Source organism: Apium graveolens, unplaced genomic scaffold, assembly GCF_009905375.1.
Source record: "Apium graveolens cultivar Ventura unplaced genomic scaffold, ASM990537v1 ctg4471, whole genome shotgun sequence".
In the NCBI taxonomy this organism is placed as follows: domain Eukaryota; kingdom Viridiplantae; phylum Streptophyta; class Magnoliopsida; order Apiales; family Apiaceae; genus Apium; species Apium graveolens.
In genome coordinates this window covers 46,773-70,427 of record NW_027418555.1, presented here as the reverse complement: position 1 = coordinate 70,427, position 23,655 = coordinate 46,773, and the positions used below count along the sequence as shown (strand labels likewise).

The window sequence follows — 23,655 nt, the reverse complement described above, 5'->3', positions numbered from 1 at the left end:
GTGACCTACGTGGACGGAGCCAGAAATCGGAATTTAGGGTGGTTAATATATATTTTTAAATTATTATATATTAAATAAATTAATAAATATTATTTTTAACAAGTTCAATTTACAAAATATACTTGAATTACTGTATATAAATTTATAATTATCGTAAATATCATTAATATTAGTACTGACGTTTATAAAATTTATATATTTTTGAGTGGACGAAAATTTAAAATATATTTTCTTATTAAGAAATATATAAATATGTAATTTTTCCATAAAATTTAATATTAGTTTCAGAATTATACATGCGTTTGGGGTGGGGCCACACCCAAGATCTGTGTGCACTTGATATGATTATATAATTCTTCGTGTATAAGTATAAGAGTAATGCTGGAGGCAAAAAAATAGTACTTCCGCCGTCCCAATTTATATGTTATGTTTGACTTTTTATGGTTAAATTGATTCAACTTTGACCGTAAATTAAATATCAATCTTTCATTATTTTGAAAAAATGAAAAATACGTATTAAAGTAAATTACGTGTCCTTTCTAATGATATAATTTTTATAATTTTTTTCGATTATATATTATATGAAATTTTCAGTCAAAATTTGGTCAATTTGACCACAAAAAGTCAAACATGACAGATAAATTGGGACGGGGAGTAAAAAAAAAAATGACGTGTCATGGATGATGTGACACTTTAAAATAATTTATTTGGTGTTTTTAATGTAAATAAAGGAGTCTATTTTGAATTAGGCATTTTGTAACTTTTTTTGGAAAGTAACCCTTGGCATTTTCCTAAGTATAACCCAAGACTATTCTGTCATATATTCTTATATATCTACACCACTTTAAAAACCAGAAACTATATATAGGTAATTACAGTAATCTACTGTACATGTAGTTTATTCAAATATGATGATGAATACACACGTACAATTACAGACATATATAGCTAGCACCAACTAAGTTTGCATCAATACAGCAAGGAATGAAATTAATGCTTGGGCCTTGGCTTCTCGAATTGAAGCCGAATTTGTAAATGTAACCAAACGTACATGTATACATGTACAAGCTAGATTAAGAAAAATTGTTACACAAAAGTTCATCAATCCGAAATTATATTTCACATTTATGTAAATATTGCAGGTGATACAGTTCTTGAGTTGTACATACTCCGTATTGGAGAATTGTCAAAAGAAGGAGACTAATTTAAAATAATAATCATATAATGTGGGTAATGTAACTGATCTTAATTTTCGGAAATAAGTAACTTATCTTCGGAATTCTTAAGTACACATTTACGTAACACGGTTGGATAGCTAAGTGGTTAAGAGCTTATCCTCTGTCGTCCCAGATCCTGGATTCGATCCTCGCTCATCCCGAAAATTTCTGATAACAGATACTCATTTATAAGGCTATAAGCCATATTTGTCAAAAAAAAAGTACACATTTACGTAACTCTTTTTTCAAGATGATAACTTATTCCCGAAAATAAGATAAGTCAAGTAGATGTTCAAAACCAAATCGAACCGGACCAAATTATTTCAGTTAGGTTCGGTCCAGTTCCGTTTAAGAAAAATGATTATTCGATTTTTCGGTCTATCGTCGGTCCGGTTTAGGACCGAACCAACCGAATGTAGCATGTAGCATACATCTTGAATGCTCAGCATTTCTCTTGTGGAAGGGAGTTAAGAACCTGCACTAGGAACACTTAGGTTTTGTTCTATTTGCTCCCTTTGAATTAAAGTTGCCCTGGAAATTGAATTTTCGAAACTAAATGCACATTATGTACTATATAACTTACTTTGTTCAATGTGATCAAGATATCAGCATCAACTAGAACAAACTATTAGGTTTTATCTAGAGTTCCAGGCCAGCTGTTTGTCGCAAGACCACTGAGGTTTACGACAAATGAAGACGGGGACGGTGAAGAGGAGGCTGCTGAAGATGATGGTAGCGAAGATAAGAGGATAGCAGAGGTATCGATATTAGGGTACTCCATTTGAGAAGTAGCAGATGGTATGCGGAAATCATGTGAGTAAGAGGATAAAGGCGGCATGTTGGTAATAGTCTCTTCATGACAAAGCTTTGGCACCATTAGTCCCGAAAGTGCATTAGCATCATGAGAATAAGTACTTGACGAGTGTACATTTTTCATCTTTGGACGGGCCATGAAATTAGTGGCATCTTGTTTTGAGTGATCCTGATCGAGAAGATGCAGATGATCGAGAATTTGAGGCTGCAGATAGCCAAATGCTGGACTTGTATCTGCTGAATAATCATGATCATAACTTTGCTTTTGATTCTGATTTTTGTTATAGTCATGATCATGAAATGAAGAGGAGAAATAGTTCATCTCATGTGCTAAAGGGACCGAGGGCACAGCGGGGATCAAATTGAAACTATTTTCATCAAAGCCGTAATTAGGGATCATCATTTTCTCTAGCTTGTCGAAACCAGCTTGCAGGGCTAATGATGATGAGGGGGTAGCAGGAACGTAAAAAGGATCGTGATTATCATCAAGAACATGAGGATAAAATTCAGGGTTTGGATTAAGTGATGTGTTCAAGATACTGTCATGAAAAGAAGTGTTGGGAATAGTAAGATAGGAAGTAGAGGATGGGGAAAGCTTGTTACTAATTTCATGAGAAATCAGCTTTTTCTTGATGCTTGAGTTCCAAAAATTCTTCACTTCATTGTCCGTTCTTCCTGGTAAGTGCTTAGCTATCTGAGCCCACCTGCAACAACATCACACGAGATCATAATCGCTGTTTCTTAGTACCTAGTTAGCGAAATTAAATTGTTCTCTCGGCTAAATGTACCTGTTACCAAGAATTCTGTGGAGGTCGATAATAAGAGCTGCTTCTTGAGAAGAGAAGCTCCCTCGTTTTAGATCCGGCCTCAGATAATTTATCCATCTTAATCTGCAGCTCTTCCCACATCTTTGCAATCCTGCACATATAGTTAAAAAAACTCAGGAACTCCGTCAAAAGAAAGCCACTACAAGAAAAACGTACATTTCTGACCACCAAATTTGGTCAGAAATAAGCTAGCAAAGGTAAAAATTTGTGGAAAAAAATCTGATATTGTTGTAGTGCACATAAGTAGATGCATAAAAACATTCAAATTAAACCAAAAACAAATACCAGCAAGTTTCGGAACTGAGCTCCAGCAACCATGACCATAGGAAGAAATGTAGGCAATGAGCTTCTCATCTTCTTCCGGTGACCATAAACCTCTCTTCACCTTCTGCTTGTTGCAGCATGAATGGTGTCCCATGGTACTTTTTCCAGTTTGCTTCTTTTGTTTCTTTTGTTTTGTAAAGGAGAATAGAGTGTTATTTTAAGTGCTAGTAATATTATAGACACTGTTGCAATAAGACCTAGAAATGTGAAAGAGGTCACTTTGAATAACAAACTATGATAGACACCACAAATAGGGTTGTGTTTATATGTATTAATTCTTGAATCACATACGTTATATATACATCTTTGCCCCACTAAGTTGGTAAAATATGCAATTCAAGTGTAAGTAATATCTTTTCACGTGAATTAGTAAAATATATTCACATGACATATACATGTTGTATGTAAAAACCTAAACAATTGTGACTTTTCAATTTTTGATTTGACTTAATCCTCAAAAGTATATATATATATTATATATGTTATCCACTTAATTATTTATATTTTGTAAATTTTGCATGAAGTATTCGAAGGGAGTTCTTGTATGTGAGGGGATGGAATAAATCAAGTCTTGAAGGACTTATTTCTGGTCATGTCAAATTCCGTTTTAGTTCTTATTTATCCCGATTTTCTCTTTTTGGGTCTTTTTAAAATATTTTTACAAAAATACTGTCATTTTTTTAAAAAATTATAAAAATACTTTTTAATTTATAAAATACTATTTTTCAATTTTTTTTTTTTTTGCAAAAATACAGTTTTTGGCAACCGGAATGAACTGTATCAACCTTTGACGAATTGTTGCAACTACATGTAATCTCAAATACATTCAAAAAAACTTCATTCAACTAGTTATCAACTAGTTATATATCTGTTTGATTTTGGTTGATTCCGTATTTTTGTAAAAAAAAAAACTGAAGAAAACAAAATCATAAAAAATTTAGAAAAATTGGTACTTTTTGGTAATTTCTCTTTTTTTATAAACAGAGTAACCTTAGTAACCGAAATCAATCACATTTTTGTCTGCAAAACCAATTTTTTTACAATAAATTAGCTAGTTTTATTTACTAGGAAAACTCCTATTGCATAATAGTTGTAATACCTACCCGGTAGATTAATGATCACTATGTAATAACACACAATCGATAAAGCATCACAAAAGCAATATGATCATACACATCAAAGGATGAAAATATTAATCTTGATCCGTAAAAAGTCACAAATAGATGTGCAGAAGGTACATGTGATCAGTGCTCAGATACTGAGCTAGACAGTTTGCGATAAACATTTCTCACTTTTTCTTTTTGTTTCTTTTTAGATTGTACATAGAAATCAGTCTGTTCCATACTAATGTGTAACTAAGATCTGTTTGCTCCCATGTTTCGCGGTTTACCTTTTGCTTGATAGTAGATTTTTATTCGTTCATTTCTTGGTTTTAGTATAAATTGTTATAACATAAGCAAGAAAAGTTAATAAACACAAAGAGAAAGCATATATTATAAACAAAAGATTTTTTTTTTTCAATTTTAAAGATACAGATTATAGCATATATTAGCTTATACTCTAGAAAGTTTATATTCTATGATGAATGATAATTACCGATTCAAGACATATTTTAACATAAATTATATTCGTTCTTGAATGAAAAAAATTAATGAGTGAAAAACTAGAGTATGTTGTGATTTAGTTGAATTCGACAACGTTTAACTTTTAAACTGAATTCAAACTTAATTAAGTGTCATAATTTTTGAACTTGATTGATCTGTTTTAAGATTCCCTGTAAAACCGACCGACGACCCATTGGTTGGTTTTAATCTGCTAAGGCTGTGACACATATACAAAATTGGGTTTATATCATACACTTTGTGAATGTGAAGTAGACTCGACAATTTTAAACACGATACGACTTACACAACACGAAAATTTAATGTTTGTGTTTACATTTTTAGTACACAAACACGAAAGTATACGGTTGATATTTACTGTCGGTTTTGTGTTTAACCTTCGAGTACAGTACACGACACGAAGTATACGACATAAATAAATATTATAATTAAATTTTAATATTTTTTATAAATATATATAGAATTATAATAAATATATGCATATTTATTTTTAAAATATTATTTGATTTCATTATATTGTATAGAATTGAGATCTAAATATATATTTTTCATATATTTTATAATTTTTTTACCTAAAAATCTTATATTTTAATTTATATTAATATTAAATTTAATATATATTATAATATTCAATTAACACGACATACACGATACGAAACGAAAGTATACGAACACGAATGTACATAAACGCTATGTGAAGGCACTTAGCTGACTAAACTAAAACTCGACCTTGTAATTAGTTCGGTTTTGTTCTTAAAATCGACTGTTTTGAGTTAACGGTCTTTCTAATGTGTACCCAAGAACACACATTAGTCACTAACTCCAATAAAAATGGCCTTTTTTTATTGGGGGAATTGATGTGAATGCAGGGGCCATTAACATTTATTATTCAAGCACAATAAGAAGAGTTTATTTCTATGTAAGTTAGTGACTATTGTGTGCCCTTGGGCACACCATAGAAAATCCCTTGAGCTAATATCGGACCCTTTGGGTCGGTCGATTATGCCACTTTTAGTGTTGTATTTGTACTTACCTAGAAATACAAATTACAACGAACCAATAGCACATTGCCTATGCCTCCTGAAATTTGAGGTAGAAAATGCATGTTTTCATAAATCTGTACTGTAACCTAATTATGAGGATGAGACTGCAATAGATGATCACGGGTACAGTTTTTCTTTTTGTATCCGGTGTAAAATTTCATTTTCTCAAACAGCTGTAAAAGAAAAGAAGAGCTAGCAGTACGTAGACAATTTGTATTATATAGTCGTCTCTCTGCACCTGTATATGAATGTACGTTGTGTTGCATGTTCGATTGAAAACAGGGGGTATAATTAACATTATAACATATGCATATTTTGCATATATGTAGGTGATATAACCAAGTGGTCCATGGATGGTAGGGTGCACTTCTTCGATGGTAAATGGGATACAGTGAATGTACTACTTCACAGCGTGATTTCTCTTTCGCAAGTACACAAACAATACCAGAGAGAGAGAGATAGCGAGAGAGAGAGGGAGGGAGAGAGGGAGGGAGAGAGAGAGAGAGAGAGAGAGAGAGAGAGAGAGAGAGAGAGAGAGAGATGATTACTACAAGTAATGATATATCGATAGACTATGGTTAAACAAAATTGATGGTAGTCTGAAATAAGCACTCAAGTGCAAACTAGGTCACCTTATTTGTTATAAAGCTACATGATATATGCTTCAGACCTTTAGCCAATTTATAATATGTAGGAGTTTTTCCTGTGTTTCAATTCTGTTGTCCTGAGTATGTATAAATGTATACATTGATCCATCTTCGGACAGTATTCAAGATTATTACTTCAGTTGCACAAAATAACAAAACTGATCCATTCTTAGTTTCAAAGTTTGTCCCTCTCTCAGAGTTACATAAATTTATAACAATTATACTGTTTTAATAGTTGCAGCATTTGCTTGTATCATCATACATTATACTACCTTTCTCTTTACATGAATAACATAACATTAGGACCGTTATGTTAAAAAATATAAGATCATGTTCGGTTCTTTCTTTACCATCTTAAGATTTTAAAGCGATTGATTACTTAACATGATATCAGAATTCGGTTTAGGGAAAAACTCGGATTCAAGTACTCCCATCCCCAATTAAATAAATCATAACGAAAAGTATCATACGGTTGAGAGTGAGTGTTAAAGACTATAATTTTGAGAGACTGAAATAATTTCTCTATAAAATATACATTCTACGTATTTGTCCCATCAAATTGTTAGTACTTTTTATTTATTTTAAGAAACTTAATAGATTTCACTAATTTGACTACATTTTCTTCATTTTCTTTAATCTCAGTGTTCTACGCAAAATTTAACAATCGGGTGGGACGGAACGAGTCTACACCCGCATCGGCATCTGTTGAGTTGGTCACAAGATTATATTTGTAAAACTTTTGTTAATGGTATCCCATGAAATGCTTGTGATGGAAGGAAATAGAATCAAGCAAGATTCTTAAATTAATGAATGCACATGCAAAAATTAATTGCAAGAAAGTCTTTTAGCTTTATTTGTTGACCAGTTCCAGTACTGTAGCAATCTGTGTTTGTTTCTATTAAACTTATGGATGAATCCATGAACGTACATGACAGAGAATAGCCATCAAATTGTTGGCTTTGGTATGGGTCTTTTTCATTCAATATCTCCCCTTCTATGTGCGTACCATTCATTTTTCTACTTCAGCTTCTAATTTCAAATTTGCCCCCAGAAGTTCCCATTTTTCGAATTCTAGTGCTAGGTCAGGACTCGTGATGAGTACTATAACCTAAAACAAATCCCCTTACCCGTAAATGAATCGAATTATTCATGAACAAACTTGAGCTCGACTTGATGAATGCGATCAGTTTGCTTTAACTGATCGTTAAAAACTCGAATGTGTGTGTTAAGAATAATGAGTTCAAGTCGAGTTATTAACATGTATAGCTCAAACTTGATTTGAGATCGGTTTGATATTGTTCCGTTTGTTAGAAATTGAAAATATTTACATGAATTCTGATTTTTCATGAGACTCCTAATATTGTAAGTTTAACGTTACAATCTGCGAATTCTTCTGAATAATAAATTAGAATCTGAGTTTTGAATTAAGTCGAAACCGATAATTAATTCGATCAAGTGGATCCGAACTTTTATTTCATGTAAAATTCAGTGTTCACTAGTTTATAGCCCGTGCTAGGCACACGGGATCTCAAAAAATATTTAATAAAATAAATAAATAAATTTATAATTTAAATTGAATAATATGATTATGAAAGATTAAATTATCTATATAATAAGTGTATTGCATCTACATATTATAATAAATTTATTTAAGAACTACTTTCATTACATATGTTATTTTTATGTTATATATTTTATGAGATTATTTCTATAAATAGATTTATTAAAATTTAAATATTACTTCAAATTTGTATTAAAAACTTACCATAAGTAACACAATTCATATTTAAAATTGTATTGCAAAATTTCTATAATTAAAATGGGTCATAATAAGTACATGGATATTTTATAAACTTAATATGGATACCAAACCTAAAAATGGATAGTCCAGTGGGTTAAATTAAAGTTAAAAATCATATCCAAACCAAAATATGGATATCAAATCTTAGGAAAGGGTCATCCAGCAATTTAAAATATATAGATAAGCTGATCGTTAAGGACTCGACATGCAGTTACGTTCGGCTCGACTCATTTTTGTTCTGAAAAACTCGAGTTTGACTCGGTTCGTTAATGATTTTGAACTAAACACAAATTTTTTTTATGTGTATGAATTGGGGGCGGTACTGGTCCCTAATGAATCAAAACAGCTGCCAAAACTGAAGGAACACACTAATCTCATCTATTATCCCCAGGTCAAAATATACATTTTGTTTTAGATTCTATTTGGGAAAGGCCCCGAACTGATTATTGGTCCCCTGATATACAATTAATTCCATAGCTCATCTCGTATAGACAGTATTAAGAGCCTCTCACACTCGTTACACTATTTTCGTATAATTTTTATATTAAAATAGTGTAATAATTACACTATTCTCATATTTCAATGTAATCCACCAATACTAAATTTGACATAATTTTTGTACTATAAAAATGTATTTTATTACTAAAGTACAAAAATAAAGTTAAAAGTAATAAATTGGTAGATACAAATGAAACAAATTTATTTTCTAAAAATTTAGCATGACACTAAATTCGGTGTAACTTTTGATATAAGGACATTTTGGTGTAATTTTTAAAATTGGGTTGAATTTTTTTTTTATACCTAAACTGTATAAAAGTAAATATTTAGAATTGGGTCGGAGATAGTCTAAAATATTATTTGTCTATTTCTACTTAACCTATTTATAAATGTTTTAACACAAAAATGGAGTCTCACCATTAAACATAACTTACAAATCTGTCAAGAGAATGTTTGATTTGTCATAATTAATGAAACATTTTAAAACATTAATTTCATATGTTGTACATATATAACACGTGTCAGCTGGATTATAAAACTAACAAATTTGAATTTATAAATAATCCATTATGAACATAACATGTGTATGCTAACTTCATTTAGAGAGGCTTGCTTCCATTGAATGATAAAAAAAGAGAGCTTATTTTGGATTGATGGATGTAGAACTTCAATACACCAGCTGATTAATTAGCAGGCTCATGTCGTTCTAATTCAAATTGTATCTTCGAAAGGGCGGGAAAATGAAATATTAATTTGCTTCAAAAAAATATTACTGTATCGACATTTAATTTTTCTTTTTTGAAATTTTACGTGTCGCAAAAAATGTGATTTGCCACCGTCGCATGTTGTGAAAAGTGTTTAATTATTACTAAGTTATGAAAAGTAAATATATTCTAAGATTACTGCCCTGATAAATGACTTTAAAAGATATGATTGAGGATAAAAGAAAACAAATACATAGGAATATTCTTGTAAATGCAGAGGGTCGTGTTTATATTTACAATTTTATTTCTAAATATTACAATATAAAATATTTTAAATTTAGATAATTTGCCCGAAAAACACCATCAGCCCAGTTTTCTCATATATTTTTGAGAATACAAGATTAAAAAGTTTACATAGTTATCAAATTTAACTAACTAGCACATCATAAGACATTTCATTCATTTTTCCTTCTCATAGGTGAAAACTATATTTCTCTTATATTGGAAATGTAGATATTATTATAATTATTTTTTCTACAAAATTGGAGAAATATGTTTCGAGAAAAAGAGTACATGACACATTTTGTAATTTCGAGAACTGTCTATCAAATGTTGGGCTATTATTATTCTAAACCAGTCACCAAAAATTCGCTTTCGTATTCTTGTTTTGTTGTGAGAAGCCCATTTTGAAAATGTTGATATGGTTAAGTCCAGTCTACTACGGCCCATTTTAAATATACTTTTGTACCTAATTGGGCTTGTGAATGAACCGGATCATGAAAGCATGAAATATGTTTGACACTTGACAGTATATTAAAAAATAGTTAATTGCATTTTGTAACCCCTACCTTTCACTAAATAACAAAACTATATATTTACTTTCAAAAATATAGTTTGCAACCCTAACTTTATATATCAAATACAATATGCATCCCTTTAACCATTTTGTTAAAAATATTTATATTGTGGAGGATAAAATTGAAATTCAGCAAAATATTTAAATAATAATTTTGATTTTTTTTAATTAAACTAAAATTTAGAATTTTAAATTATAAAAATAATATTAATGTCAATTATTTTATTACTCAGCATAATTTTTAAAATTTTAAAATATAGATATATTTAGAAACTTTATGATTATATATATAAACATATATTTTGCTTAATAAATATATTTTAAGTATTTAGCATTATGATTAATTTAGAGTATTACTAATAGAAAATAGCATTAATTTTTTTCATGTAAAAAATGCATTAAAATAAATATTTTAATTAATTTGAAATTTTAGTTATTAATATTAACATCTCAATTTCAATTTTATGACCACAAGGGATGTATATTGTAGTTGATATTAAAAGTTAAGGGTTGCAAACTGTATTTTACAAAGTAGGTATACTGTTTTGATTTTAAATGAAAGGTGGGGGTTGTATAGTGCAATTAACTCTATTAAAAATATATACATATTTTTATATATTATTGGATCACTGGGTGATATAAAATTCATATTCAATTAAACTAAAGCATTTAAATTATTTTTTTGCTAAGAAAGTATTTAAATTCTTGATTTGCGGAGAACGTATCGTACTTGTATTTTTATTTTGTCCAATTTTTATCATATTAAAATGAGATAAATATTTTCTTCTTTTTTATGATATGATTTTAGTAAATCAGCTTTTTATTAAATTAATACTTTTCCAATAGATTTGTAAGTCATATGTCATAGCCTATTTGTATATTCGAGGATTCAACTCAACTCAAATAAGAATGTAATAAGTAAATAGTGGATCTACCGTCAAAAGAGATCTCACAGAGTAATATCTGTCAAAGGATTCAGAAACAAGGTTCATCTACAGACTTGAGAAATTAACTCACTGGAAGAAGTTCAAGAAATTGATCATGCCTCAGTGATATAAATCAAGAGTGTGGATTTAATCAAGTGACAGAGATCTTGTCAGGGTATCAGATAATTACAAGGATTTAATATGAAGAAAATCAATTATCAAAGTCAAGACATGAAGAAACGTCACGGAAGTTAGTCACTCATGAACCAGACAGTACATCGAGTGTCAACGTTGAAGTGGTGTAATTGATTCATAATTTTCAGAAGATATTCAGAAGATTGGTTGCTGCTCAGGGTTAGTATTAATTCTCTATTAATTAATTAAGTCATATAATTTAATTAAGAAAATAAATTATATCTGCAAAGATTAATTTATTTGATTAATTAAATTAATTGATTAATTAATTCAGAATTAATATTAAGGTTTTTCAGAATTTAAATTGGATTAAAATTCATTTAAATTCAGCAAGTCAAACTGATTGTACTAGTATGACAATCGGTATGACAATCAATAGTCATACCGAAAGTCATGCTAGTACAAACAATTGTCTTGCCGAAAGTTACACTGGAAGAAAATTGTCTTGCTAGTTCAATCAGATTGTCTTGCTAGTACAAACAATTGTCATACCGAAAGTCTCTCCAGTTCAACAGATTGTCTTGCTAGTACAATTGGATTGTCTCACCGATTGTCATTACAGTTCATTCTATTCTGTTGTTTGATTAAAAGAAGCAGAAGCAGAACACAATCAATAATCCAACAAAAACAGAACCCGAGAACAAAAGAAAAAGAAGCAGAAAAATATTTCATCTTATCTGCAAACTTCAAGATCAATTTCTAGATTGTAAAGTTAAATCCAATCAACTAGAAATCTTTATCTTGTTCTTGTGTAACAATCTAGCGGATCAAAATCCCTAGAACTTAATATTAAATCGCGTTTAGCATTTGATTCTAATTATTGCAAAAATAGAAAAAGTTCATGTTGAATTTATTCTAAATTTGTGATAATTGATTTGAGATTAATTCATTATAATCGATACAGTTGTTGTAACACCTTTCAAGTTTAATAATATTCTTATTTAACTTGAATTTTGTTTCACATTTTTTATTCCGCATTTATTCGATTATTCAGTACTGTTTGTATTCAACCCCCCTTCTACAAACACATTGGGACCTAACAAGATTTTTTATGATTTATAATCGACCAAATATAATTATAGTAACAAAATATATATTAATTGCAAGGAAGATTTTTTTTTTAGGAAAATCGAACTTTACTGATATAAATAATCTACTATTATCTCAATTTTTGAAGCCATAAAAGACTTTTGGTAATACTTGATTCCTGTTCTAAACTAACATTTATTCAAATTATCAAACAAAATAATTACTTTTATTTAATTGAATGGAAATTTTAAAAATAAAACATACACTTGTTAGCTACAATAAAAAAAAGCAGACTCTTGTACCCTTGCAGAGGCAACACAAACAGAGTATTAGTTCTTGTTTCTCAGTTCTTGTTTCTCAGAGCTCGAGCTCAGATTGATAGTTTTTCCGAAACAGAATAGAAACCTGAGATGCTCTTACAATTCTTAACGTCCTAATCCTAGTATGAGTGGGAGACTATGAAACAAACCTATATATACCCCCTGTACCCCTTCATATCTTCCATAACAAAATCTCTCTCTCTCTCTCTCTCTCTCTCTCTCTCCCCCCCTCTCTCCCCCTCCCTCCCCCCCTCTCTCTCTCCCTCTCTCTCCCTCCCTCCCTCTGTTTTCTCTCTCTCTCTCTCTCTCTCTCTCTCTCTCTCTCTCTCTCTCTCTCTCTCTCCCTCCCCCCCCTCCCTCTCTCTCTCCCTGTGTTATCTCTCTCTCTCTCTGATCAAGCATGGGACGTTTTTCACACCCTCACATTCTTAAACTAGGACATGCAGACTTGGTTGTTAAAATAAGAGAGAGTGATTTTTTTGATCCTCAACCTCCTTGCCCTTCAAGTAGTTCTTCCTCTCCTTTTAACATCACCTTCCGAAAGCAAACCTCATATCGATTCTTGAACCCTGGTCGTCTTTCATTGTCATGTTCGTTGAGTTCACCTCCCATTATTGCAGAGTATGTCGAATCAGTCGATGAAAAGACTATTTGTGAAGATGGCAGCCTCTTCTTTAAGTCACAAGAAAAGAACAAGTCTAGGCATGATGTTAGAATCGCTCTCCGTTCCTTGAAGATCAAGAAATCTCGATATGGCCAAATTTTCAAGAAAGTAATGGCCTATGGGCGACGATACGAGAGACGATGTAACAAAGTTAGCAATAAAAAGGAGGTTTTGAAGGGTTTGGTGGTTAATCTACACTTCAAGAAGAATTTTATTGGTGATAGAGATTCGTATCGTGAGGTCATGAACATTTGGCAGGAGGAAAGCAAGTCTCGGGCTCGTGGAGATGAAAATATACTACTGCTTACTAATTAAAAGAAGTTTTGTTCTTCATGTTTGTTTTAATGATCAGCTGTAAAGAGTTTTGTTGTTAAGTTTAGTTTTAGAAAGATTTGTTCTTGTTATTTGCTCTAATGATTAGTTGTAATACCTTTGTTGTGGGATGTTACAAACACCTCCTCTTATAGGATCGACGTCCTCGTTGACAGTCCAAAAAAACTAGCGATTTGGTACATATTAGTTGTTGACTTGTATCTATAAAAGTCCCAAATACCCACATGTGTTTAATAAGATACTAAAATTTAGCAGAAAAGAAGATAATACAACTTGCAATGCCAAAACATGTTTGCTTCTCTACATGTCTCCTGACCTGAACAAGTACAGTATAATGTCACAGTTCATTTTGTCAATTTTTCCTACAGAATCATATTAAAAATGTTCAGTAACCTCACCTGCCTGATCTTTTGTGCATCTGTTTAGACAGTCCAGTGTTGAGAAGGATCTTAAGCCAATCGTTACCAATGCTCATTTGATATTTCTGGATTTCTATTGCAGAATTTGTTGCAGCATCACTACATCCACTCAACTCTATCCACTCAAGTGTGCAAATACTACCTAAGTCTTCTGGAATCTCGATCAAACATGAGCATCGATACACCTGTAAGCGCTGAAGCACTGGGAAGTGACTGCGAGATGCTGTCCAGTTCACGATATCCAGTTCATCAAGTACTAAAATTTTTAAACGGGGAAATGCTTCCAGACTTGTTTCCCAGTTTTCCCCCACAAAGGCATGAAATTTTAACTTGAGAACTTCAAGGTTAGGTATCATTTCAAAGGCCCAACCTTCACTCCAATCCAAATAAGTATTTGACAGACAGAGACTTTTTAGACTCTCAGGGAATATAATCGAATCACTTAGCCTTCCAGCTTTGCACAAAGGAACAGTATTTAATAACTTCAGTGTCTTGAGGTGCATTAGAAGGCCTAGATCAGGAAATTTCAAATCCCCGCTCTTTGTTGTAAATGACCCACAGAGACCTAGCTTATGCAAATTACGAGTTCTAGACAAGATACGTTGACATGGCCTAGTAGGGCTCACTAGTGACATTGTCTGCAAGTTATCTAGTAAGCAGAGTGTTAATCTACGAGTTTATGATGATATTCAGATTGCAACATAACAGCAGTTTAGAGTCCAGAGATTGCAGTGTTTCAGATTTTCCAGGTGGCTATTTCTCAGGATTAGGTTTGTTAGGGTTTTATGTATATCTTGTTTATCTGGATAAACCTTATCTCAAACAAACTCACCACCTTATCTTATAAATCAAGTTTAAATCTCTCAAGCCTTATCTCTTTACTTGATTTATCTCTTTTTCAAACGTACTAACAGATCAGTTTAATAGTTTCATTCAAATATTTTCAAACAAACTTATCTTCCAATCTTATCTTGTGTTTGAAAATAAATCTGTTAGAACTTTGCTTATAAATACAACTCTTCATTTCAGATTTGAAGCTAACACTTTCACGAGAATCCTTCATCATCTGAAATCATTTTCTTGTTTCATACCCGAGATATTCATATCCAGAAAAACAAGAAACTTAGTTTGAGTTGTAATCAATTTGTTTATTCTTGTAACTGAATAGTGTATTCATATCAACTTTGTGCCGGGTTGTGGCAAGCTTGATTTCAAAGTATAGCAAGGTAGCTAGAAGGCTAAGGAATAGCAGTGGGCTAGGTAGCAAGGTAGCTTGAGAAAGGGTTTCTTTCAGGTGCTATATTTGTAATCAAGGAAAAGATTGTAAGTTCTTTTATTAAAGTTGATATAATACATTCTCTATGCTAGTTGGCATGGGGACTTGGATGTAGGCCATAGACTAGGTGTAGGGGCCGAACCAAGTGAAAACTTCTGGTATTTTTACTTTTCAGTTTTCAGCATTCTGCATTTTATTTCTGTTATTTATTTTCTGCAGTGTAATTGAGACTGTCTCATACCCTGTCTCATTTGTAAAGGGACTGTCCCATTTGCATAAGAGACTGTCCCATTTGCCTTGACAGTTAGAATATTATTTTATCTATCGAGCCATCGAATTTCATTTGGTATCAGAGCAGGTGCATTTAATTCTGTTTTTAGTGTTTATTTTGCTAGCGATCCATGGCTCAACCAGATAGGTATTCAAACAATTATCCACCACTGCTTCATGGTGCTGAAAACTACAATGACTGGAAGTTTCGAATGAAAATCTTTCTCCAGCGTGATGCATTTGAATGGGATGCTGTAGAAAATGGTTTCACAATTCCTATGAAAGAAGGAAAGCCAAAATCTCTCAAGGATCTCTCTCCCGAAGAAGTGAACGCAATTAATTCCAATGCTAAAGCTATGAACTCACTTCTCAATGGCATGGTAGCTACAGAATTAAGAAAAGTTTCAGCATGTACTACTGCCAAGCAGATTTGGGATACGATCAAAGTCAGCCACGAAGGCACGTCTAAGGTACGTGAAGTAAAATTAAGTATGCTAATGAGTGACTATGAAGGTTTCAGGTTGGAAAGAGATGAAAGCGTGCGAGATGCTCAAGGGAGGTTTCTGACATTGATGAATTCCATCTCACTTCTGGAAAGGATCATTCCTCAATCTGAGATAAATAGGAAAATCCTCAGAGCAATGCCAAAGAAGTTTGCTCCAAAGGTTACCATTCTGCAGGATTCAACACTGCTTTCGACTATGGATACTCTAACACTGTTCAGTGAATTGGAGGAATTCGAAAATCAGCTACGTAGATATGATGAAGAAGATGAAGCTCCTCGTAAGAAAACTCTTGCACTTAATGCAGATGCAGATGAGTCTCCTGACGATTCTGATGAAGATATTGCTCTTCTAACAAAGAAGTTTCATAAATTTCTTGCCAAACGGAATGCCTCCAAACGACCTGTGAAATCGCAGTTTATGAAGAAGGACTTCAAATCTAATCCGAGCAAGGAGGTTAAAGTGAATCAAAGCAAAGATACTTGCTTTGAGTGTGGAAAGAAAGGGCACTTCAAAAAGGACTGTTACAAGCTGAAGAACAAAAAGAAGGCATTAATTACTTGGAGTGATGATGAATCTGACGTGGAGATCGATTCAGACGATGAAGTTGCTCAACTTTGCTTTGCTGGACTAGAGGACAACTCCAGTGACAATGATGAGGTACAGAATATTAAGTATAATTCAAATATATCTTCATCTATGTTAAATTTGCAGGTCCAGGTTAAAAAGTTAAAAGAAAAGAATGCTTATTTAAAACAAGCATTAAGTGAAGTTCTTAGTGAAATGGATGACCCCATGAAGGAAGAAGCTTTAGTTGCTGAGAACAAATCATTGCTTGAAAGGGTTTCAAAACTTACTGAAGAAAATCTATATCTCAAAAATGAGATTGAGATGAAAGATGTATGTCTTGAAGCCTTGAAGAAAGAGTCAATATCTGTTGATTCAGAAACCGTTAAAGAAGACAGTGTTCCTGATCCCCTGGTTCCTGAATTAAAGCAGAAAGTCGAACAGCTTGAAAAGGATTTAGCTAAATGTTTTCATGGAGAAGGAACTTTGAATGCTCTTCTTGGTGAACAAAAATCTTCTCTTGATAAAGGAGGTTTAGGATGTGAGTCAATCAAGAAACGTGCATTTCAAGGCGGTTACAAGCGAACTCCTATGAAGTATAAGATGCCTTATGAGAAATGTCAAGATTGTGGGAAAGCTGGCCACCCTACATCTGAATCTAGATTATGTGGTATCAAGGGCCACTCTTCTAACTCATCTTATAAATCGTCTGCTAGATATAAATCTGCTAATACTTCTGTTAATATCGTTCAGATGTGGATTAAGAAATCAGATAGACATTTATATAAGATTTGTGATACTAACCAACCAGGACCCAAGGTTAAGTGGGTACCTAAGACATAAAGCAATTCTTGCAGGTTTGTTTGAAGGTCCATGTTCCGCGAAATAAATGGATCATCGACAGTGGCTGTTCACGTCACATGACGGGTGATAAATCAAAGTTTTTATCTCTAGTGGCCAAGGAAGGTGGCTTAGTTACTCTTGGAGATTCAAACACCGTCAGAATTATTGGAAAAGGCACTATTGGTAATGACAGGTTTGCCATTTCTAATGTTCGTTTAGTTGATGGTTTGAAATATAATCTTATTAGTGTAAGTCAACTTACTGATGCTGGTCATAAGGTTAAGTTCGATAAAGATGTATGCTATATTGGTACTCATACTAACGAGTTTGCTTTAGTGGCCAAAAGAAAAGGAAATATTTTCGTATTAGATTTTGATGAACAGCAGGAGGAAATTTGTCTTGCTACTGTTCAAGATCAACAGTATCTTTGGCATCGACGTCTTGGCCATGTTCACATGGATCTTCTTCGGAAGATATCTTCTCATGATCTGGTTCGAGGTCTACCAAAGCTGAAGTACAAGAAAATAGAACCTTGTTCAGCTTGCCAACTTGGAAAACAGGTGAAAACTTCCTTTACTGCTAAGAATAAAGTATCAACTTCTGTTCCTTTGCAGCTCCTTCATCTAGATCTTTTTGGTCCAGAAAGGTATGTAAGCCTAGGAGGTAAGAATTATGCTTTTGTTATAGTTGATGATTATTCTCGTTTCACTTGGGTATTATTTTTACGAACTAAGGATGAAGCTTTTGTTGAGTTTAAGGAACTTATTACTAACCTTGAGACTAAGTATTCATTTAAGCTCAAGACTATTCGTAGTGATCATGGAGGTGAATTCGAGAAGGATTTCATAACTTTCTGTAAATCAAGAGGAATCACTCATGAATTCTCAGCTCCTCGAACTCCTCAGCAGAACGGAGTAGTAGAACGCAAGAACAGGACTCTACAGGAAACTGCCAGAACTCTACTGCATGAGAGTAAGCTTCCAAGAAAATTTTGGGCTGAAGCGGTACACACTTCCTGTTATGTTTTAAATAGAGTACTTATCCGTCCTATTTTGCTTAAAACTCCGTATGAATTGCTTAAGAAAAGGACTCCTAACATTAGTTATTTTCGAGTATTTGGTTCCAAGTGTTTTATTTTAGATACTCAAAATAATCGAGGCAAGTTCGATGCGAAATCCGCGGAAGGAATCTTCTTGGGATATTCTACAACAAGCAAAGCTTATCATGTTTATAATTCTGTCAAGAACAAAGTAGAAGAATCCATCAATATTACATTCAATAAATCCTCAAGGAATATATCTCAAATTGATGAAGACACTGCGGATCTATCGTCTCATTCCGAAAAGAGTCAGTCTCATTCTGACAAATCAAACAGTCAAGACTCTCCAGGTCCATCTCAGTCTTCTGATAATTCTTCAGGATCTACTCAAGCTTCAGATGAATCTTCTGGCTCTCCAAAGACTCCCGATAGTGTTTCAAATGTGAATTCTGTTACTCCTCTGGATAAATCTTCACAAGCGGAAATGAGGCAGTCTCTTTTGAATGAGACAACTCCTATTCATTTCCAGGCAGATAATTCTAATGAGGAAGAAATGAGTAATATTCAACTTCCTAAGTCTTCTAGGACTGTGAAGAATCATCCACCAGATAATCTTCTCACTGATTTAGATCAAGGGAATTCTACTCGAAGCAGACTTCATAATCTATGTGCATTCTGTGCTTTTGTTGCTGAATTCGAACCAAAGAATGCTCAAGAAGCAGTTGCAGACGAACACTGGTCTGTTGCAATGCAGGAGGAATTGAACCAGTTCGAGCGTTGTGATGTTTGGGAACTCGTCCCACTTCCTCAGGATGCCAAGATCATTGGTACTCGCTGGGTTTTCAAGAATAAGAAGGATGAAGATGGCAACATTATTCGAAATAAAGCTCGTTTGGTTGCTCAGGGATACAACCAACAAGAAGGAATCGATTACGACGAGACATATGCTCCAGTAGCTCGTTTAGAAGCTATTCGAATCTTAATGGCTTTTGCAGCTCACAAGAAGTTCAAGCTCTATCAGATGGACGTCAAAAGCGCATTTCTAAATGGTTATCTCAAGAAAGAAGTCTACGTGAAGCAACCTCCAGGTTTCATTCACGAGAAGTACCCTAACTATGTTTACAAGCTCAAGAAATCTGTTTATGGATTGAGACAGTCCCCTCGTTGTTGGTACGAACGTCTCAGTCAATTTCTTGTGAACAATGGTTTCATTCATGGTACACTCGATCCAACTCTCTTTATTTTTCATAAACGTGATAACTTTCTTTTAGTACAAGTTTATGTTGATGATATAGTATTTGGATCTTCTAACGAATCTCTGTGTAAATGGTTTTCTGATTGCATGCATAAGGAATTCGATATGAGTTTGATGGGTGAATTGCAGTACTTTCTAGGTTTGCAAATTAATCAGTCTAATGCAGGAATATTTATTCACCAAGGCAAGTACATAAAGGATCTACTCAAAAGATTTGCACTTGATCATGTCACACCTAAATCAACTCCGATGAGTACTTCAGTTAAGCTTACAAAGGATGAACAAGGTACACCTGTAGATGTCACTAAATTTCGAGGTATGATTGGTTCATTGTTATATTTAACTGCCTCACGACCTGACATTATGTATAGTGTATGCTTGTGTGCTCGTTTTCAATCTCAACCTAAAGAATCTCATTTGAATGCCGTTAAACGTATTTTTAAATATTTGAAAGGTACGAGTGACTTGGGATTATTTTATCCAAGCTCTTCTTCTTTTGACTTAATCGGTTTTTCAGATGCTGACTATGCAGGGTCACAGGTTGATAGAAAAAGCACAAGTGGTGCTTGTGAATTTTTAGGAGATTGTTTAGTTGCATGGCATAGTAAAAAGCAAACTTCAGTAGCTCTTTCTACCGCTGAAGGAGAGTACATTGCAGCTGGAAGTTGCTGTGCTCAAATTTTGTGGATGCAACAAACATTGCAGGATTTTGGTATTTCTTACTCAAATATTCCTATTTATTGTGATAATACCTCTGCAATTAATATCTCTAAAAATCCTGTTATGCATTCTCGTACTAAGCATATTGATGTTCGTCACCATTTTCTACGAGATAATGTTTCTAAAGGTAATATTGAGCTTATTTATATTTCTACTGAGAAACAGCGTGCAGATATCTTCACTAAGCATTTAGCTGAAGATAGATTTTGTAAAATGCGTCGTGAATTAGGTATGTGTTCTCTGTAATTTATTACGTGATTTTATGTAATTTATGTGTTTAAATATGAATTATGTCATAATACTTAAATATATGTTGTGTATTTATTATTTGAGTAATTAGGTTCCGGTTTATGAATTTGTGTTTTTTATTTTATTTGTCCGTGTGTTTATGCGTGTATATAGCATTAGATTTTGTAAATCTTTTGATTAGACTTTTCATATCCTTGAAACTCGTGCATGTATTACTCTTTCAGTACATAACTTCTGTCTTGCATCTCTTCGACTTCTTTTCAATCTCTATCTCTTCAATTCTCACTTTTTATTTAAACTCATCTTCTTAACCCTTTCAGTTTCCTATTCACCTTCTCTCTCTTAAACACAATCAAAAACCTTTCTCAATTTCTTTTCTACTTTCTCACCTCTATCCATGGCACGTAAATCTACCCCTTTCACCCGTTCTCGATCTACCGTTCAACGTACCCCAACTGATGCGGCTTCAGGTTCCAAGCGTCAACGGGTCGGTAATTTTGAACCGGAAGTATCAAGCGGAATGTCTGATAGTTCTTTTGAGCGACATGCAAAGGAGACTACTTCGACGAAAGTGATGTCAAAGTTGATTCTGAAGGAACGCCTGTGTGATCTGGATCTTCTGAAGAAAATCGGTATTGTGGACTTGTTTGATTCAGTAGGTTGTTCGTCATTGTTGTCGCCCCCGGAGATTATTTATCCCGAGTTAGTGAAAGAATTCTACGCCAAGCTACGTATTTTGGATGGAAATATTGTGTTCTCAGAAGTCCAAGGGAATCCTGTTTGTTTTAAAGCGGATCTTCTGGCACGACTTACTGGTGTTTCTGACAAGGGAGTTTGTCCGTCGACAACTCATCAAGCGTTTCAAGACATTCCTGGTCTCCAGTACGAGGAACAGCTCAAGGTCATTCTTGGTGACAATTTTGTTTCGGTGTCAGTCAAACCTTCGGTAAATGATTTAACCCCAGTTTCTCTTGTTTTGTTTCGCTTATTTCATACGAATGTTATGCCTCGTAAATCCGGTCGTGATAGAGTCACTTTCCAAGATTGTATTCTTATGTCTGTTTTTGTTAAAAAGATTCAGTGCAATGTTGCTTCCTTGATTATATCCAATATGGGTCACTGTGCCAAGCATGGTTCTATGCACTTGCCATACCCTGGCCTTTTGTCTCGAGTATTTGAATATTTTTGTGCCTTGACCCCTGCTTCTGTGTCTGATAAGATTTCCGTAATTTTTGACTTGTCAGTATTAACCTTAAATGGTTTAGTTGTCTCTGAGTCCAATGAGTTAGTTTTTGATGATGCTTCTAGGAATGTTGGTGGTATTCCTAAGTCTCCTAATTATGCCTCAGACCCCTTTGATCAGCCTACCAATACTCTTCTTAATTCTCTGTTGATCAAATTAAATGAAAATTCTGCTGCTTTGGCTAATCTAAATCAGCATTTTGCTTCTGTCAAAACTCTTGGATCACTTACTTCTGAAGTTAGTATTCTAAATGCTTCTTTTGAGTTGTTTAGGAAGTATGTTTGTTCGTCTTTGGATGATATCAATGCTAAACTCTCTGTATTGCATACTTCCGATGTCAAGTTGTCTAAGACCATAGATTTTGAGTTTGGGACTTTGCAGGAAGGGATGATTTCCTCTGCTAAGGCATGGGAAAAGGAATTTGTTAAGTTGTTTTTTAAGCTTGGGTCAGAGACTAAATTTCTATCTCAGCAGTTGTCAGCCATGCAAGACAAGAGCAAGATGTATTGGCACAAGAAAAGAGACTGGATTGGAGATTGTACTTTAGAAGAAATCACTGCTCCTCTGCCACTCCCTGCCATTCCTCCTCCTTCAGTTTTTGGCATGACCAGAGAAGAATACAAGGCAAAGATTTTTGACTGGCTTCGTGAAAGGGACGGAAAGGCACCAGCTCAGGAAGCTTTTGACAAGCTATTTTCAGAGTACGGCTCAGCTCCGGTGTTTCCTTCATCCCAGAACAAGGCTTCTGGTTCAGGCAAAGGCAAAGGCAAGGCTCCAGTTTTTGTTGATGACGATTCTGATTGAAGGACCCTTTTATGATGAAGGGGGAGAAATGTTTGATATTGATTTTGATATTGATATTGATTTTAAGACTTTTCTTTTTGATGGATGTTGATATTTTTGGATGACTTTGTGATGGGTGTTTATGTTTTTGACGTTTTTGGGTTTTCAGACTATGTTTCTTTGATGGGTGTTTTGTTGGGTGATTAACTGATATTCTGGATTCGTTTATGTGATTAGATAACAATTGCAACTGGACATCCTGGTTTATGGATGGGTTGTCTTTTGTTTTAAGTGTTTAATGTTTGAGACTGTTTCTTTTATGCATATTGTTCTGATGTCTCATTCATTCTTTAGTTGTCTCATTCTCATAATAATTGCACATATCATAAACTGCAATATATTCTGTTGGTTCTAACTTTGTTTTACAGGCCTTTAGTGTTTTTGATAGGGGGAGCATTTATGTTCTCTTTGTCATCATCATAAAAGGGGGAGAATGTTAATCTACGAGTTTATGATGATATTCAGATTGCAACATAACAGCAGTTTAGAGTCCAGAGATTGCAGTGTTTCAGATTTTCCAGGTGGCTATTTCTCAGGATTAGGTTTGTTAGGGTTTTATGTATATCTTGTTTATCTGGATAAACCTTATCTCAAACAAACTCACCACCT

At 33.5% G+C, this 23,655-nt stretch overlaps 1 protein-coding gene across 2 annotated transcripts; it reads right to left on the bottom strand.

Annotated features, from left to right (window-relative positions):
- Positions 1-884: 884 nt before the first annotated feature.
- On the bottom strand, positions 885-3,418 carry LOC141701935 (uncharacterized). Of its 2 annotated transcripts, XM_074505571.1 has the most exons (4): positions 3,143-3,418; positions 2,819-2,948; positions 1,801-2,734; positions 885-1,385 (listed from the first exon to the last, which is right to left on the bottom strand). In XM_074505571.1, exons 1-3 carry the CDS (start codon positions 3,273-3,275, stop codon positions 1,846-1,848), a joined length of 1,152 nt encoding a protein of 383 aa, XP_074361672.1. In that variant the 5' UTR covers positions 3,276-3,418; the 3' UTR covers positions 885-1,385; positions 1,801-1,845. The 2 variants fall into 2 exon arrangements, with proteins under 2 accessions (XP_074361672.1, XP_074361671.1); XM_074505570.1 differs by having other exon boundaries at positions 885-2,734.
- Positions 3,419-23,655: the final 20,237 nt, after the last annotated feature.